This window comes from Passer domesticus, chromosome 4 (assembly GCF_036417665.1).
Source record: "Passer domesticus isolate bPasDom1 chromosome 4, bPasDom1.hap1, whole genome shotgun sequence".
NCBI lineage: Eukaryota > Metazoa > Chordata > Aves > Passeriformes > Passeridae > Passer > Passer domesticus.
The window spans coordinates 1,250,769-1,269,623 of record NC_087477.1 but is presented as its reverse complement, the minus strand read 5'-3'; the positions used below and the strand labels follow the sequence as shown (position 1 = coordinate 1,269,623).

Below are 18,855 nucleotides of genomic sequence, written 5' to 3'. Positions count from 1 at the left end.
GATGGTTACCATGGAAAGTGACCATAGCAACAGTGGGCTGCGGGTGGGTACCATGGAAACTGACCATAGCAACGGGGTGCTGGGTATGGTTGCCATGGAAACCGAGCATAGCAACAGGCATGCTGGTGATGGTTGCGATGGAAACTGACCATAGCAACGGGGGGGATGGTTGCTATGGAAACTGACCATAGCAACCGGAGGTGGGGATGGTTGTCATGGAAACTGACCATAGCAACATGGGGTAGGGATGGCTGCCATGGAAACCGACCATAGCAAGGGGGGCTGGGGATGGTTGCCACGGAAACTGATCATAGCAACAGTGTGCTGCTGATGGTTGCCATGGAAACTGACCATTGCAGCGGGGGCTGTGATAGTTGCCATGGAACCTGACTTAGCAACAATGGGTTGGGGATGGTTGCCATGGAAACTGACCATAGCAACTAGGGGCTGGTAATGTTTGCCATGGAAACTGACCATAGCAACAGGGGGCTGGGATCGGTTGCCATGGAAACTGACCATAGGAACAAGGGGCTGGGAATGGTTGCCATGGAAAGTGACTTTGGCAACTGGGGGCTGGGGATGGTTGCCATGGAAACTGACAATAGCAACGGGGGGTGGCGATGGTTGCCATGGAAACGGACCATAGCAACAGGGGGCTGGGGATGGTTTCCATGGAAACCGACCATAGAAACGGGGTGCTGGGAATGGTTGCCATGGAAACTGACCATAGCAACAGGGGGGGGGGATGATTGCTATGGAAACTGACCATAGCAACTGGGGGGTGGTGATGGTTGCCATGGATAGTGACCATAGCTACAGGGGACTAGTGATGGTAGCCATAGAAACTGACCATAGTAACAGGTGGCTGGTGATGTCTGCCATGGAAACTGACCATAGCAACGGTAGCTGATGATGGTTGCCATGGAATCTGACCATAGTAACAGTGGACTAGGGATGGTTGCCATGGAAAGTGACCATAGCAACAGGGGGCTGGGGATGGTTGCCATGGAAACTGACCATAGCAACAGGGGGCTGGTTATGGTTGCCATGGAAACTGACCATATGTCTTGGTTTGAAAAGACAGGAGTCTGTGAAGGAAGGCAAAAAGCCTTCTGTGAAATGGAAAAGGTAAACCCCCTCCTTCCGAATTATCAGTTTCAGAATTAAAAGGGCTCTCAGGCAAAGATATGGGAATAACAGTTTTTTACTAGGAAGAAAAAAACCTAAATAACAATGTAATTTAGCACAAGCAAAAAACCACTGGCAGAGTGAGAAAAACCTGACACCCTGAGAAGTCAGGGTGTTGACAGTAGTCCAGCCAGATGGTGGCTGCTCCTCCTGGAGCGGCGATCTGCAGAAGGGTGTAGATCCTTTCTGAAAATGCGGCGAAGGAGCAGCTGGGCCTTGGTTCCTGATTCCTCTTGGAAATCCAGCGAAGAAGGCTGTCTGTGGTCTCAGAAATGCTTGTTTTATGGTGGCAGGGATGCTTGGCTCCTCCCTCTGGGTGGAGCATCTCCCAATGGGATGATGTAACTAATCTTACCAGCCACAGTGAGTAATTCAATAGCCCATTAGCAGGAGATTATCTTCCAGGCAGTGTCATTGTTCTTGAAAGAGATAAGAAAAACTGCCTAACCCCCAACAGATGGCAAAAATAGAATACATGCTTATTTTACAAGCCAGGACACCTGGGTCTAAAGCTTGCATCTCTCAGTTCCTGATGCTATTTGCTACCCTTCAGCCTTGACTGGCCCTGATGTGACTGACTGCTGGGCAAGTGGGGCTGGGGATGCTCAGCCTGGAGAGAGGAGACACTGGGCAGCCTCACTGCGGCTCTGCAGGACTGGAAGGCTCCCGCAGGAAAGAAGGGGACAGAGTGTTCAGCAGGGCCTGTGCTGACAGGACAAGGGGGGATGGCTTTCAACTGCAGCAGGTTGATGGAAGCTGCATCTAAGGAAGCTGCTCTTTTCCACTGGGGGTGGTGGGGCACTGGCCCAGGCTGTGCACAGAGGCTGTGCATGTCCCATCCTTGGCAACAGGGCTCTCAGCAGCATGCTCTGGGGGAAGACTGCTCAGCTGGGAACAAGATGTTGTTCTTCAGGCTCCCTTGCAAGCCCAACCGTTCAGGGACTCCACCATTCCATGGTCTCCACTGTCCACTTCAGATGGAGCCTGGGAACTGTGATGTCACAGCCCACGCTCCAGCTGGAACGTCCAGCGCCCAGCAAAGGGCACAACACAACCCTTGGCCGCTGTGTTGACACGCTCTGCACCTTGCTCCTGCCCTCGCCTTTCACTCTTCTTATCCCCCCGATACCCCGATCACCTCGATCATTCCTGACAGCTCCTGAGTGCCTGGATTTCATCATCCAGCCCTGCAGGATGCTCCCCTTTCTTCTGAGGAAGGTATGGTGCCATTCCATGGAGGTGGACACCCCCCACCTGCCCGGGTGGGCTGGAGCTCTGTGGGCATGGAGTGGGACAGGGACCCGCTCTGAGCTTTTGCTACCTACCTCTGCAGGCTGTCCCAGACAGAGAGGAGGAGATGGAGGTAGATACCAAGATTGATATGGAGGAGGAGATGGAAATAGACGGAGAAGACCCTGGAGAGGAAGAGATGGATGTGGATGAGGATGATGAAGAAGAGATGGACGTGGATGTGCATGAGGATGAAGAGATGGATGTGGATATGGAAGAGTCCATTGAGGACATGGATATTGATTAAGAAGGTGAGGAAGCGGCCATGATCTTGGCATGAAGAGCAATGCCAGCAGCAGGACAGGCAGAGTGGGTCTCCTGCTGCCAGGCTGGGGCTGGGCTGGGTGCTCCCTGCTCAGGGACATTGTACCCAGGGCACTGGATTCTGGTGGCCATCCACAGCCCGTCCTGTGCCTGCTTTGCTCCACACAAGCTCCATGCCAGACCCAGCCAGGCTCAGTTCTGGTAGCAGAGTCCTGCTGCTGGGTAAGCATGTGCCAGCCTGGGGGCACATGCAAGAGCCCTCTGTGCCTGACTGGAGTGACCGTGGCATTTGCTTTTCTTCCAGGTGCGATGGACATCACCGACAGAGGCACCACCCTTTTGTATATATGTTTTACACTTTGTTGTTGTTTTTTAGAATATAGATTTTAGGGCTATTTTGGACTTCTGTAAATACATTTCACATAGTTTTGCTAGGTAGGCTTTTCTCTATATATGTTCTATCAATTGTTGTTGTTACAAACATTCTTAGAATGTAAATATCTTCTGTATTTTTGCTTCTGTTCTTCTGTAATAAACAAATTTTATTTTTCACATCTCAGTTCTCCTTGCATTTGCTTCAGGCACAGGCAGCATTTTGACAAGTTGTGCTTTCCACTTGCTCCAGGTTCCCAGGGCTGGAGGTCCCTGGCACAGCCTCCCCAGGAGTGGGGGTCCCTGTGCACAGAGGGGTCCCACTGACAGAGGTGAGCCTCTCCTTGCAGTTTCTCTGGACACACTTGGGAGCTGTAGGGGCAAAGCCCAGCGTGCCCTGGCCCATGAATCCCATGTTGGAGCAGGGCTGAGCCTGTGTGCTCCTGCAGAGCTTCAGCCATGGCTCTTCCCTGGGCAGCCCCAGGGCTAAGGAGGGGGCACTGGGCTGTGGGCACCCTGAGGGGCTGGAGCCAGCCTGGAGGGAGCCTCAGCCCCACATGGACCAAGATTTCCTTTGGAAACCCTCTCTGTCCCCAGACTCTGCTGAGCACAACAAGAATTGATCCTCCTAGTTCAAGTTGTGAAGTTCATTGGCACAAATTTGTCCCTTGGACTTTGTCCTGGTTTAGGGAAAATTTGGGAGATAACCCCCAAAGGGGCTTTTCTACAAAAGCAGATTCAATTGCCCCTCCACCCTCCAACCAGTTTGGGAGAAAATATCTCCTTGGAGAAAAAGTGGAAAGAAACCTGTTTATTAAACAATAGAACCCAAACAATATTAAACAACAAAACTTTTCACTGATCCAAAAAAACAAGCAAACTCAGAACAGCCACCTCCCTGGGTTGCAGCTCGGCTCACTCAGTCTTTGATCAGTCTCTCTGGTGCTGGAAATGCTGCTGCCCAGGCCCAGACAGGGGGGCTACAGGTGGAGCTGCTGGTGCTCTTCTGGGTGTTCAGTCCAGAGCAGGCTTGAACAGGTCCAAGAAAAAAGGAAAAAATCACAGTCCAGGGAACTTCTTTGCTTCAGCTAGGTAAAACTAACTAAAAGCAAGAAAATAGGGAAAAAGGAGCTCTGTCCGGCTGTCTGTCCATCCGCAGAAAACACAGTCCAGGAGCAGGAATGTGGAGGAGTGAGAGCAGTCTGAAAACAAACTGTGCGCTTCTTCCCTCCCCTCTTCACTGTCTGGAAGAGAGTCTTAAAGGTGTAAAACATATTATTCAGTATAAACAGAACAAGACGATTGGGGATAAAAGCATCATATAGTCAACCCAGGACATTCCACCCCTTATCCCCATATCATCGGCTTACTACTAAAACTAATATATATTCTTACTCTACAAACACATATATTATACATCTAATATACAGCTATACACAGACAATGGTGGTAACATTCAGCAAACAGTGATATTTATACATAGTTCTCACCCAACAATCAGATCTCCCTGAGGTACACATCCTGTTCTTCCATCTTTTTGCATTATCCACCATGTGCAACCTGGTCCCTGAGCAAAAACAACTCCGCAAATGGGTTTGTCTGTACTCAAGGTAGGATTGATCCAAACTGTCTTCCCTAACAAACCCCTGACATGTACCACTGGGACTTTGTCTCCATCTACTCTATGCAAAGGCTCAGATTGGGCAGGGCCCACTCAGTTAGTAGAGCCTCGGGTATTAACTAACCAGGTGGCCTTTGCCAAATGCTGCTCCCAATTTTTGAAAGATCCCCCACCTAAGGCTTTTAAGGTGGTTTTTAGCAGCCCATTGTACCTTTCCACTTTTCCCGCAGCTGGTGCATGGTAGGGGTTATGGTACACCCACTCAATGCCATGTTCTCTGGCCCAGGTGCTAATAAGGCTGTTCTTGAAATGAGTCCTGTTGTCTGACTCAGTCCTCTCAGGGGTACCATGTCTCCACAGGACTTGCTTTTCCAGGCACAGGATGGTGTTACGGGCAGTAGCATGAGGCACAGGGTAGGTCTCCAACCATCCTGTGGTGGCTTCTACCATTGTGAGCACGTAGCGCTTGCCTTGGTGTGTGTGGGGCAGTGTGATGTAGTCAATCTGCCAGGCCTCCCCATACTTGTACTTGGACCACCGCCCACCATACCATAGGGGCTTCATCCGCTTGGCCTGTTTGACGGCAGCACACGTCTCACAGTTGTGGATAACTTGAGAAATACTGTCTATGGTTAAATCCACTCCTCGGTCTCGTGCCCTCTTATAGGTGGCATCTCTACCCTGATGACCTGAGGCATCATGGGCCCATCGAGCTAGGAATAACTCTCCCTTATGCTCCCAATCTAGGTTTGTCTTGGACACCCCTATCTTTGCAGCCTGGTCTACCTGCTCATTGTTCTTGTGCTCCTCATTAGCTCTACTCTTGAGGACATGGGCATCTACATGGCGGACCTTCACAGGTAGCCTCCCTACCCTGGTAGCGATGTCTTTCCACTCTTCAACAGCCCAAACTGGTTTTCCTCTACGCTGCCAATTAGCCTCTTTCCACCTCTCCAGCCATCCCCACAGAGTGTTGGCTACCATCCATGAATCAGTGTAGAGGTAGAGCTTTGGCCACCTCTCTCTTTCAGCAATGTCCAAGGCCAGTTGAACAGCTTTGAGTTCAGCAAGTTGGCTTGATCCATCTTCTCCTTCAGTGGCCTCTGCAACCTGTCGTGTGGGGCTCCATACGGCTGCTTTCCACTTCCGATTCATTCCTACCATGCGACAGGAACCATCAGTAAAAAGAGCATATTGTGTTTCTTCCGCTGGCAGTTGGTTATATGGAGGAGCTTCTTCAGCATGTGTCATTTCTTGTTCTTCTTTATCAGTGAGACTGAAGTTTTTACTTTCTGGCTAGTTTGTAATTATTTCTAGAATTTCAGGGCGATTCAGCTTTCTAATACGGGCACGCTGTGTTATGAGAGCAATCTACTTATTTTATGTAGCACTGGTGGCATGGTGGGTAGAGGGAACTTTTGCTTTGAACATCCACCCCAGTACTGGTAGTCGGGGTGCCAGGAGGAGTTGTGCTTCGGTGTTTATTACTTCTGAGGCAGTTTGGACTCTTTTATAGGTTGCTAAAATTTCTTTCTCTGTTGGAGTATAGTTGGCTTCAGACTTTCTGTAGTTTCGACTCTAAAATCCCAGTGGTCGGCTTCGAGTCTCTTCAGGCACTTTCTGCTACAAGTTCTAGGACAAACCATGGTTCCCGGCTGTAGAATAGAGCACATTTTTCACATCTGGTCTTGTTTTGACTGGGCTAAGGGTTACTGCATGAGCGATTTTTTGCTTAATTTGGACGAAGGCTTGTTGCTGTTCAGGGCTCTAGTGGAAAGTGTTCTTTTTATGGGTGACTAGATAGAGAGGGCTCACGATCTGACTGTACTCAGGAATGTGCATTTTCTAAAAACCTATGGCACTTAGGAAAGCTTGTGTTTCCTTCTTGTTGGATGGTGGAGACATTGCTGTTATCTTGTTGATGACATCAGTGGGAATCTGACGCTGTTCGTCTTGCTACTTTACTCTTAGAAACTGGATTTCTTGAGCAGGTCTTTTGACTTTGCTCTTCTTGATGGTAAAGCCGGCTTTCAGGAGAATTTGGATAATTTTCTCTCTTTTCTCAAACACTTCTGCTGCTGTCTTCCCCTATATAATGATGTCATCAATATACTGCAGATGTTCTGGAGTTTTACCTTTTTCTAGTGTACTTTGGATCAGTCTATGGCAGATGGTAGGACTGTGCTTCTACTCCTGGGGCAGTCGGTTTCAAGTGTACTGCACACCTCTCTAGGTGAAGGCAAACTGAGGCTTGCATTCTGCTGTCAGCGGAATGGAGAAAAATGTATTGGCAATATTGATAGTGGCATACTACTTCGCTGCTTTGGACTCAAGCTCATACTGGAGCTCTAATATGTCTGGTACAGCAGCGCTCAGTGGTGGACTCACTTTATTTAATGCACGGTAGTTAACCGTCAGTCTCTATTCTCTTTTAGATTTATGCACAGGCTAGATGGGGCTGTTGAAGGGTGAGTGGGTTTTGTTGACTATTCTTTGGCTCTCTAGCTCTCGCATCATCTTATGGATGGGAATTACAGCATCTCGAGTGGTTTTATATTGTCGATGATGTACTGTGGAAGTGGCAATTGGTACTTGTTGTTCTTTTCTCTTTAGAAGCTTTATTGTAGATGGATTTTCAGACAGTCTAGGCAAGGTATTCAATTGCTGGACGCCCTCTGTTACTATAGTTGCTATCTTAAATGCTTACTTCAGTCCTTTTGGGTCTTTGAAATACCTACTTCACAGATAATCTATGCCCAGGATACATGGGGCTTTTGGGCCAGTCACAATAGGATGTTTCTTCTACTCATTCTCAGTCAAGCTCACATCAGCTTCTACTAAAGTGAAGTCTTGTGATCTCCCTGTCACACCAGCGATAGAAACGGATTCTGTCCCTACGTGTCTTGATGGAATTATGGTACACTGTGCACCAGTGTTGACTAAAGCTTTATACTTTTGTGGTTCTGATGTGCCAGGCCAACGAATCTATACTGTCCAGAAAACACGATTTTTTTTAGCTTCTACTTGGCTAGCGGCAGGGCTCCTCTAAGCTTGGTTATCTTTCTTTCTTTGGGCATATGTCTTAGAGGTTTTTTCAAGGGGATTAGACATGTCATTATTATTATCATACCTGGCAGTTTGGCTATGGGTAACTGGAGCTGCTTTCCTTGTGGTGGAACTTCTTCTCTGAGCTTTGTCTTCTTTTAATTCACGTACTTTTCGGGCCAGAGCAGCGGTGGATTTTTCATCTTATAGCTTCATGTTTTCTCTACAATTACGCAGAAAGAACCACAGCTCAGCTCATGGGGTGTACTTTCTTTCTCCATCTGGGGAACGTCTGCGTTGGGTACTAGAACCTCTGATCTGTACTGCTGAGATTTGGAGAAGGTTTTCTTTAATCTCTTTTCTAAGCTTCTTATGATTCTTTTTTATCTTATCTTCTAATCTCTGCAGACGTGTTTCCACCGCTGCGATTCTGGCATGTGTGGGGCTATGCACAGCATCTGCATAAGCTCGGAGTTTCTTTGCCATGTCAAGCACAGTCTCATCCGTGTTATCTCGCTTTATGATAGCTAGAGCAGATGCATATTCATGTGGTTCAAGTTGTACTAGTTTTCGCCACATCACAGATGTGCATGGTACTAAGTCTGGATTTTTAGTTGTTATGTCATCTGAGAATATAATTTCTCTTATTGTTATTTTTTTCAAGCGTTGAATCTTTTGTTCTATGGTTTTTTACTGTGTTTGCTGCATGTAGAGATCATCGGCACACAGGTATCTTTGTGCTACACTGTTTAAGACCCGTACCCAGAGGCTGTGAGGGTTAGCCCCCCTCATCATGCTTTGGTCAATGACAGGATCATGTGACAGGGATCTCAAATGCTTCGCTTCTGTGTTATTCAGAATTGTAGCTTCGCTTGCAGCATTTTAAAGACAGACTAACCAGCTAATTATGGATTTATCAGATCGTCGGGTGTAATCCTTCCTTAGGCCACGCAGGTCTTTTAGGGAGAAGGACTTAATATTGGCTTCTGATTTTGTGTTAGTTGCTTTGACTCCTGATTTTATGTTAGGAAATGTTGAGGGTCTTTCTTTTGCATCATCATCATTATCATCTATTGGTCGATCGGTCTTGTCTGTGCACTTCTTACTTTTAGTGCTAGTAGCAACAGCTATTGGTTGAGGCTTATTGTTTGGTTTAACCACTGGCTTAGGTTCACTATGTGGTTTAGCTGCTGGTTTTGAGCTTGGGGTGTTGGTTGCAACTTGAGCGATTGGGATAGCTCTTGATGTATCTCCCTGCCCCCCTTCCTCGGTCTGCTGCCCTAGAGTATCTAGCAGTGTACGATAAGCATATGCTAGGGCCCAGCTCACTGCAATGATCCTTTTCTCCTTAGGGCTATCGAGATACTTCTCTTTCAGATATTTCCCCACTTCAGCTGGGTTCTGAATTTGTTCATGGGGAAAGTCCCAGACTATAGGGTCAGAGAATTCTTTCAGGATTTGGCTCATATTTTCCCATTCTCCACCCCACTCAGGATTCTCCACACGTGGGTCTACTTCTGGGTCAGGGGTCTCATCAGCTCTTCTAGACATCTCAGCCCTCATTCTAGAGAAGCTGCAGACCATATAGAGGAAGCCTACTAGATTAAATGCCAGAAAGATGGTCTCTTTAATATTCAGGGGAAACTGAACATTCTCTACAAGTGACATAACAGATTCAAAGGAGAAGAAGGAAAGGAAAGGCTGGAAAGCCTCATTCCCTGCTCCTCCTCTAACCAGCTGGGTGCAATTACTAATAAATTCCCAAAACATACTGCTAGAACTGGGATGCAGGGTAAGACGAAGAAACCATAAACCATACATATCATAAACAGACGCCAGTATTTTTGTAAACGCCTTATAAATCATTATCACCAAGGCTAACACAATAGCTAATCTAATCCATGCCCCTTTACCGCAAAAACTACGTGATAGGGACAATAATCCTAGTGACCAGAAAAGTATTGAAACCTCAAAAAGGTCTAGAGACCAGAGCCACATAAAGGCCTGCCAAAGAGACATTACAAATTCAAATAACATGGCTACTGGGTACTTTAACCTACTACACACCAAGCACAACAAACCTACAATCAATAAAGGGTTTTTTTCCACTTTCTCAAGCCACGCGTTGGGCGCCACTAGCTGTATTTGTCTTGGTTTAGGGCAAGTTTGGGAGATAACTCCCAAAGGGGCTTCTCTACAAAAGCAGATCCAATTGCCCCTCCACCCTCCAACCGGTTCAGGAGAAAATATTTCTTTGGAGAAAAGTGGAAAGAAACCTGTTTATTAAACAATAGAAACCAAACAATATTAAACAATAAAACTTCTCACTGATCCAAGGAAAGCAAACTCAGAACAGTCCCCTCCCCGGGTTGCAGCTTGGCTCACTCAGTCTCTGATCAGTCTCTGGTGCTGGAAACGCCGCGGCCTAGGCCTGGCCAGGGGCTACAGGTGGAGCTGCCGGTGCTCTTCTGGGTGTTCAGTGCAGAGCAGGCTTGAACAGGTCCAAGAAAAAAGGAAAAAAATCACAATCTGGAGAACTTCTTTGCCTCAGCCAGCTAAAACTAACTAAAAAAAAGAAAAAGGGAAAAAAGGAGCTCTGTCCGGCTGTCTGTCCATCCGCAGACAAGACAGTCCAGGAGCAGGAATGTGGAGGAGTGAGAGAAGTCTGAAAACAAACTGTGCGCTTCTTCCCTCCCGTCCTCACTGTCTGGAAGAGAGTCTTAAAGGTTTAAAACATATTATTCAGCGTAAACAGAACAAGACGATTGGGGATAAAAGCATCATATAGTCAACCCAGGACAACACTCTTCATGGCAATGCACAGCGTTTGGAGTTCCACACAAAGACCCATCTCTGGCCTCATTCATCAGCACTTGAAGCAAGTGTGCTCCGGCCTCTGGGAGTGCAGCTCGCTCACACGGGCTCACTGTGGACACGCCGCAATCACACAGTCATTGAGTGCACCAGAGAACCTGGCCTCTAATAAAAGGCATGAATGCCACAAATCACCCAACCCAATGCCTTGCATGTCTCTACTTTTTCCTTCTTCTCTCATCTCTCATGTCACTTTCCCCATTTCCTCTCTCTGCCAGCTTGGCTTCTCTCTCTCCTGGCTGCAGCTTCAGCCACATGTGTGACACTGCAGGAACATCCTGACCTACAGGGAAGTGGGAGAGGGCTCTTTGTCAGCAACTGAAGTGACAGAACAAGGGGGAATGGGATGAAACTGCAAGAGCTGGAATCCATTCCATGATGGCAAGAAGTTCTTTCCTGTCAGGGTGCTTGTCCCTGACACAGGGACCAGCGCAGAGAGGCTGTGCATACCCCATGCCCACCAACATCCAAGGCCAGCTTGGACAGGGGCCGCAGCAACCTGCTGTGCTGGGAGGCTGCTCAGCTTGCAACCAGATGATCTTTAGGGTCCCTTCCAAGCCAAACCATTCAAGGATTTCATCATTCCACCATGCCCACCTCCCAGTGTGGAGCAGCCCTGAAACTTCTGTGACATCACAGCCCCCACAGTGTTCCAGGTGGAACGTCCAGCACCTGGAAACCACCACAGCAGACACTCTGCCTGCTGCCAGCGCTCAGTTGGCGCTCGCTCTGCGCTCTGCCCGTCAGCACTCAGCTGTTGCTGCTGCTGCCTGGGCTTTTCCTGCTGCCTGCTCTGGAGCACCAACCCCAGCAGGATGAGCACTGCTGCACCAGTGGAGGTACTGTGCCATTCCAGGGAGGGGGCAGCCTGCTTGAGCAGGCTGCAGCCATGTGGCAATGGATGGTGTGGGACAGGAACCCCACTGTGAGATTGTGCTGTCTCTTGCAGACTAAAAGAGACACTGTGGAGGAGATGCAAGTGGACATGGTGCTGGATGAGGAAGAAGTGATGGAGGTGGACGTGGAAGAGCAGGTTGAGGACATGGAAGTAGATGTGGAGGATGACATCGAGCAGATGGAAGTGGACGAGGAGCATGAGGAGGAGCCCATGGTCCTTGGATGAAGATGGAGCCCCACAAGTAAGACAGGCAGATGCTCCCCATGCCCTGCCCACAGACACAGTGGCTGCCCTGACGCCAGGCTGGGGCTAGGCTGGATGGCCCCGCTCAGGGACACGCTGCCCGCAGGGGACCTGGATTGTGCTGCCACAAGCACCAGCCCTGGCCTGCCCTGCATTTGCCTGGGGCCACACCAGCCCTGCCAGTCCTGTCCCAGCTCCTGTGGCCCAGCTCCCAGCCCAGCTGGGCCCAGGGCTGGCAGCAGACTCCAGCTTTGCTTCTTTCTTCCTTCCAGGACTGCTGGAGATGACGGCCGTACCTATTACGCCTGTGTATATATGTTTGAAAAGTTAGGATATTTTTGTAAATATGTTCTTAGGTTAGTAGTTCTCTGTAAATATGTTTTGAAGATTGTTAGTCCATAGGATCCCATGGAAATATGTGCTGTAGATTGTTGTTGTTGTTGTTGTTATAAGGATTTTTGTAATGGAAGGTGTTCTGTAAATCCTCGTGTTTGCCGATCATCGCCAAATAAATACTGCTTCTTTATAAAACTTCACTTCTCTTTCTCATTCCTTTGGGCACTGTCAGAACCCGGGACGTCTCGCTGACCATCCTAAATGATTCCAGCCCCAGCCAGGGGGCTTTAAATCCCTGGCAGGGGGTTCAGAGACCCTGGCATGTAGCCAAAGACCCCTGGGCCTTTGAATTTAACCCATAAAGCATGTTACCACCTTTATGTCAAGAATTAAAAGTCACAACAATTTAGATAGTCTAGTAATAGTAATCACAAAGTGAACGCAAAACATTTAGAGCACTGTACACAGAGGTTTTGAACCTTGTACGAAAGAGTTTGGAATTGTCTACATAGAAGTCAGAGGTTCTAAGATAGAAAAATTTGGGCGTACCCTGTCCTTCCTCTTTCTTCTCCCTAGCATCCATATGAAAGACGATATTACCATTCACATATTGGTTTCAAGTAGAAAGTCACTATCTAACTTAAGTAATAGGTATTAAAACATTCTTGTAAACATAGTATACGCACTTTTTAATATAAAAGATAACACCAACCCGAGAGGCAAAAAGAGTACCTTAAGCTGACCTGCTGAACAAACCTCAGCAGGCCAGCAAAAAAATGTTTTAGACAAAATATATAAATCAACCTTAAGAGAGTGAAGCACATACTTCTCAACTCTTCCTTCGACAGCTAAGTTAGAGAAAAAGAGACTTCTAACATACCTCGAAATCCCCTCAACCAAAGAAAACCCAAGAGGCACAGGCAGCGTTTGCACAGTTGGGATTTCCACTTGTTCCGGGATCCCGGGGCTGGAGCTCCCTGGGGCTGCTGCCACGGCCACCCCGCGGCTGGGGCTCCCTGTGCACAGGGGGTCCCACTGACACCACTGCTGCCGCTGGCCACTGCTGCTGCTCCTGGGCTGGGGCACAGCCGCGTCCCCAAGAGCTGAGCTCTCACCAGCACAGAGGGGGCTCTCACTGCACTGGCCCCTGCAGCCATGCCACCAAAGCAAGGCAGGAAACTTTCAGCCACCCTTCCTCCTGCAGCCACAGCCACTCCTGGCTCCAGAGCCGCCATCAGCCCACAGGGATGCAAAATCCACCTGCCCGCTCTCAAGGCCTTGACAGCCTTGGCAACTGTGGCACCTGCATCTGGGCTGCTGCAGGGGCTGATGTTTAAGGCTTGCAGCCTCCAAAGGCTCCGGGCTCTGCTTCCCACCCTGCTCTGCACTGCCCTGGGCCCGCATTGCTCAAGAGACAAAAGCCAAGCCAGGGGATCCTCACCCTGCCCAAATTGCTGAATTGACTGCAGTCCTTAGGACCTTCTCCACTTTCAAAGAACCTCTTCCTTTGATCACTGATTCGGCAGATGTCTATGGCCTAGTGCAGCGGGCTGAAAATTCCATTTTCAAAGACATTTCTAACCCCAACTAGAGCATTTGCTTTCCCCTTTCATTTCTCTTTTGTCCCACAGACAACACCCACGCTATATCATGCACACAAGGTCTCATACCACCCTTCCTGCATTTATAGTAGGCAATGCTAGAGCAGATGCCTCAGCAATGCTTCTCCAAACCTCCCTACGGAATCTTTCTGACCAGGCTAGGATCCGCCACCACTTCTACCATCAAAACATTCCTGCACCGCTCAGCATCTTTAAAATTACCCAAGATCAGGCAAGATTCATGGCAGCCACCTGCCCAAATTGTCAGCAACGTGCCTTTGCTTCTGTCAGAGCTGCACTCAATCCAAGAGGACTAAAGACTCTCCAGATCGGGCAATCTCACATCACACACCAAGCCCCTTTTGGGAGACTAAAATACATCCCCGTCTCAATCCACACCGACAACGCTGCGGTTTCTGCCCCTGCCCATGCTGCTGAAAAATCAAAAGATGCTCTAAAACGTTCCTTTTTAGCCTTTTCCACCTTCCCTGTTCCACAGGAAATTAAAACTGATCATGGTCCTGCTTATACCTCCCACTGATTCCAACCGTTTTCTGACCAGTGGGCTACAAAACATGTCACAGCCATACCACACTCTGCCACAGGACAGTCCATAGTCCAGAGGGCCCACTCTTCCATCCAAAGGATCCTTGATCAACAGAGACAGGGAGTCCACATAGTATCTCCCATTGGAGGCCAAGGCCCTTGATGTGCTCAACTTTTTGAACAACTCCCCCAGTCATCAGGCATTTTATATTTAATTGGCAGCCCAATAAAAAGAAAAGCCACCTGTCTTGATCAAAGACCCTGAATCCAAAGAAATTATGGGCCCTTTCCCATTCATTACTTGGGAGGGAGGATATGCTTGTGTCTCTACAGCAGCAGGCCCAAGACGCATCCCAGCAAAAAACATAAAACTCTTCTGCCAATGGCCAGGCAAACACCACAGCCACCATCAGAAAAACAGAACAAAAGCCTAAGAGAGACAGCAGCAGCCTGGAAAAGAAGAAGAAGAAGGACAGAAGAAGATCTCCTAAGCAGTGTGGACCGCAGAGACCAACACCAAGAGAGCTCAGACACCACTAACTGCGATATACCGCTTAACAATTGGAAAAACTGTATTCTAGCCTTGATATTTGATTCTTCTAATAAGCTGACTTCAAACCCTTGCCTTACAGAAGAGAAAGTTTAGTGGGACCAGAATTTAAGTTTCACATTGCAATCTCCCTATCTCTTTACTTTCAGGCCACCCAAGCCTCCACCCACTAGTAAATTAGCTAAAGTCAAAGGATGCTGTCCTTTCTTGCCACTGCAGCAGGAAGCTGGATGCTCCTAACTATGCCGCATGCCTTCGCATGGGTGGTTCCACAGCCAAGCCACAATTTCTTGCCCATGGCCACACATGTCAACCTCTTCTCACATAGGGACTCAGTATACCAGAGCGGCCAGCTGCTCACAGATCAAATCAATAAGATCCAGACAAAAGGCAACAACGACTGGCTCACTGGACTGTTGAAAGACTGGGGCATGAAAGGCTGGCTTTCATCTTTACGTCCAACAATATGAAGTCTAATAAGTCTAAGTGCCGTGTTCTGCATTTTGGCCACAAAAATCCCCTACAGCGTTACAGGCTGGGGACAGTGTGGCTGGATAGTGTTCAGGCAGAAAGGGACCTGGGGGTGCTGGTTGACAGCCGATTGGATATGAGCCAGCAATGTGCCTTGGTGGCCAAGAAGGCCAACGGCATCCTGGCCTGCATTAGGACTTGTGTGAGCAGCAGGAGCAGGGAGGTCATTCTCCCCCTGTACTCGGCACTGGTGAGGCCACATCTTGAGTACTCTGTCCAGTTCTGGGCCCCTCAATTTAGGAAGGATATTGAGATACTTGAGCGTGTCCAGAGGAGAGCAACGAGGCTGGTGAGGGGCTTGGAAAACAAGCCCTACGAGGAACATTTGAGGGAGCTGGGGTTGTTTAGCCTGGAGAAGAGGAGGCTTAGAGGTGACCTTATTGCTCTCTACAACTTCCTGAAGGGAGGTTGTAGACAGGTGGGGGTCGGTCTCTTCCACCGGGCAGCAACTGACAGAACAAGGGGACACAGTCTCAAGCTACGTCAGGGAAGGTATAGGTTAGATATTAGGAAAAAAATTTTCACTGAAAGAATAATAAAGCACTGGAACTGTCTTCCCAGGGAGGTGGTGGAATCACCATCACTGGATGTGTTTAAAAAAAGACTGGACATGCCACTTGGTGCTATAGTCTAGTTGAGATGTTAGGGCATAGGTTGGACTTGATGATCTTAGGGGTCTCTTCCAAACTCATGATTCTGTGATTCTGTGATTTAGTCAAGACTGTTTTGTGGGCTTTGTTTCTTGTATTCATTGTCTTGGTTATTCTATCCAGTTTTGCTCAATGCTTGCAAAAGTCCATGGCAGAAGCCTTCATTCCTGAAAACAAAAAGGGGGCAGTTGTGGAGGCCCAGGGGCCTGCCATTGAACTGTAATACCTTAGGGCAAAGGGGACCAAGGTGAAACAGAGAAACCCCTCTGAATGCAAGGCTCTCACCCATGGCCACTTGCAGCCTCTTGCAATCCTCAGGTTTTGTTGCTATCACCCACTTCAACTGCCATTTTTTCCTTAGATCTACTCTCCAGAGAATGTTCTCCTCTCTCTTCTCCCCTGCTGGTCCTGGCTTCACCCCTTCTCCCCCCCGAATGAAACCCTCAGACCCCAGCCTCATTTTCTGTCCGGCCCTGGACCCTCTTCATGGCAATGCACAGCGTTTGGAGTTCCACACAAAGACCCATCTCTGGCCTCATTCATCAGCACTTGAAGCAAGTGTGCTCCGGCCCCTGGGAGTGCAGGTCGCTCACACGGGCTCACTGTGGACACGCCGCAATCACACAGTCATTGAGTGCACCAGAGAACCTGGCCTCTAATAAAAGGCATGAATGCCACAGCCCACCCAACCCAATGCCTTGCATGTCTCTACTTTTTCCTTCTTCTCTCATCTCTCATGTCACTTTCCCCATTGCCTCGCTCTGGCAGCTTGGCTTCTCTCTCTCCTGCCTGCAGCTTCAGCCACATGTGTGACCCTGCAGGAACAGCCTGACCCACAGGGAAGTGGGAGAGGACTCTTTGTCAGCAACTGAAGTCACAGAACAAGGGGGAATGGGACGAAACTACAAGAGCTGGAATCCATTCCATGATGGCAAGAAGTTCTTTCCTGTCAGGGTGCTTGTCCCTGACACAGGGACCAGCGCAGAGAGGCTGTGCATACCCCATGCCCACCAACATCCAAGGCCAGCTTGGACAGGGGCCGCAGCAACCTGCTGTGCTGGGAGGCTGCTCAGCTTGGAACCAGATGATCCTTAGGGTCCCTTCCAAGCCAAACCATTCAAGGATTTCATCATTCCACCATGCCCACCTCCCAGTGTGGAGCGGCCCTGAAACTTCTGTGACATCACAGCTCCCACAGTGTTCCAGGTGGAACGTCCAGCACCTGGAAACCACCACAGCAGACACTCTGCCTGCTGCCAGCGCTCAGTTGGCGCTCGCTCTGCGCTCTGCCCGTCAGCACTCAGCTGTTGCTGCTGCTGCCTGGCCTTTTCCTGCTGCCTGCTCTGGAGCACCAATCCCAGCAGGATGAGCACTGCTGCGCCAGTGGAGGTACTGTGCCATTCCAGGGAGGGGGCAGCCTGCTTGAGCAGGCTGCAGCCACGTGGCAATGGATGGTGTGGGACAGGAACCCCACTGTGACATTGTGCTGTCTCTTTCAGACTTCCAGAGACACTGTGGTGGCGATGGAAGTGGACATGGTGCTGAATGAGGAAGAAATGATGGAGGTGGACGTGGAAGAGCAGGTTGAGGAGATGGAAGTAGATGTGGAGGATGACATCGAGGAGATGGAAGTGGACGAGAAGGATGAGGAGGAGCCCATGGTCCTTGGATGAAGATGGAGCCCCACAAGTAAGACAGGCAGATGCTCCCCATGCCCTGCCCACAGACACAGTGGCTGCCCTGGCGCCAGGCTGGGGCTGGGCTGGATGGCCCCGCTCAGGGACACGCTGCCCGCAGGGGGCCTGGATTGTGCTGCCACAAGCACCAGCCCTGGCCTGCCCTGCACTTGCCTGGGGCCACACCAGCCCTGCCAGTCCTGTCCCAGCTCCTGGGGCCCAGCTGGGCCCAGTGCTGGCAGCTGACTCCAGCTTTGCTTCTTTCTTCCTTCCAGGACTGCTGGAGATGACGGCCGTACATATTACACCTGTGTATATATGTTTGAAAAGTTAGAATATTTTTGTAAATATGTTCTTAGGTTAGTAGTTCTTTGTAAATATGTTTTGAAGATTGTTACTCCATAGGATCCCATGGAAATATGTGCAGTAGATTGTTGTTGTTGTTGTTATAAGGATTGTTGTAATGGAAGGTGTTCTGTAAATCCTCGTGTTTGCCGATGATCAGCAAATAAATAATGATACTTTATAAAACTTCACTTCTCCTTCTCATTCCTTTGGGCACTGTCAGAACCCCGGACCTCCCCCTCACCATCCTAAATGATCCCAGCCCCAGCCAGGGGGCTTTAAATCCCTGGCAGGGGGTTCGGAGACCCTGGCATGTAGCCAAAGACCTCTGTGCCTTTGAATTTAACCCATAAAGCATGTTACCACCTTTATGTCAAGAATTAAAAGTCACAACAATTTAGATAGTCTAGTAATAGTAATCACAAAGTGAACACAAAACATTTAGAGCACTGTACACAGAGGTTTTGAACCTTGTACGAAAGAGTTTGGTATTATCTACATAGATAGAAAAATGTGGGCGTACCCTGTCCTTCCTCTTTCTTCTCCCTAGCATCCATATGAAAGACGATATTACCATTCACATATTGGTTTCAAGTAGAAAGTCACTATCTAACTAAAGTAATAGGTATTAAAACATTCTTGCAAACATAGTATAGGCAGGTTTTAATATAAAAGATAACACCAACCCAAGAGGCAAAAAGAGTACCTTAAGCTGAGCTGCGGAACAAACCTCAGCAGGCCAGCAAAAAATGTTTTAGACAAAACATAAAAATCAACCTTAAGAGAGTGAACCACATACTTCACAACTCTTCCTTCGACAGCTAA

The 18,855-nt window shown here is 48.7% G+C and overlaps 1 protein-coding gene and 2 long non-coding RNA genes across 3 annotated transcripts; all 3 read left to right on the top strand.

The window, feature by feature from the left end:
• The first annotated feature begins 2,249 nt into the window (after window positions 1–2,249).
• LOC135299887 (ribosomal RNA processing protein 1 homolog) lies at window positions 2,250–3,182 on the top strand. Its single transcript, XM_064419290.1, has 3 exons — window positions 2,250–2,406; window positions 2,522–2,729; window positions 3,047–3,182. Exons 1-2 carry the CDS (start codon window positions 2,383–2,385, stop codon window positions 2,723–2,725), a joined length of 228 nt encoding a protein of 75 aa, XP_064275360.1. The 5' UTR covers window positions 2,250–2,382; the 3' UTR covers window positions 2,726–2,729; window positions 3,047–3,182.
• An 8,191-nt stretch (window positions 3,183–11,373) lies between these two features.
• On the top strand, window positions 11,374–12,219 carry LOC135299886 (uncharacterized). The gene is made up of 3 exons (XR_010361730.1): window positions 11,374–11,493; window positions 11,604–11,793; window positions 12,068–12,219. It is a non-coding gene; the product is annotated as an uncharacterized LOC135299886 (long non-coding RNA).
• Window positions 12,220–17,271: 5,052 nt separating this feature from the next.
• Window positions 17,272–18,177, top strand: LOC135299885 (uncharacterized). Its single transcript, XR_010361729.1, has 3 exons — window positions 17,272–17,398; window positions 17,509–17,698; window positions 17,961–18,177. It is a non-coding gene; the product is annotated as an uncharacterized LOC135299885 (long non-coding RNA).
• Window positions 18,178–18,855: the final 678 nt, after the last annotated feature.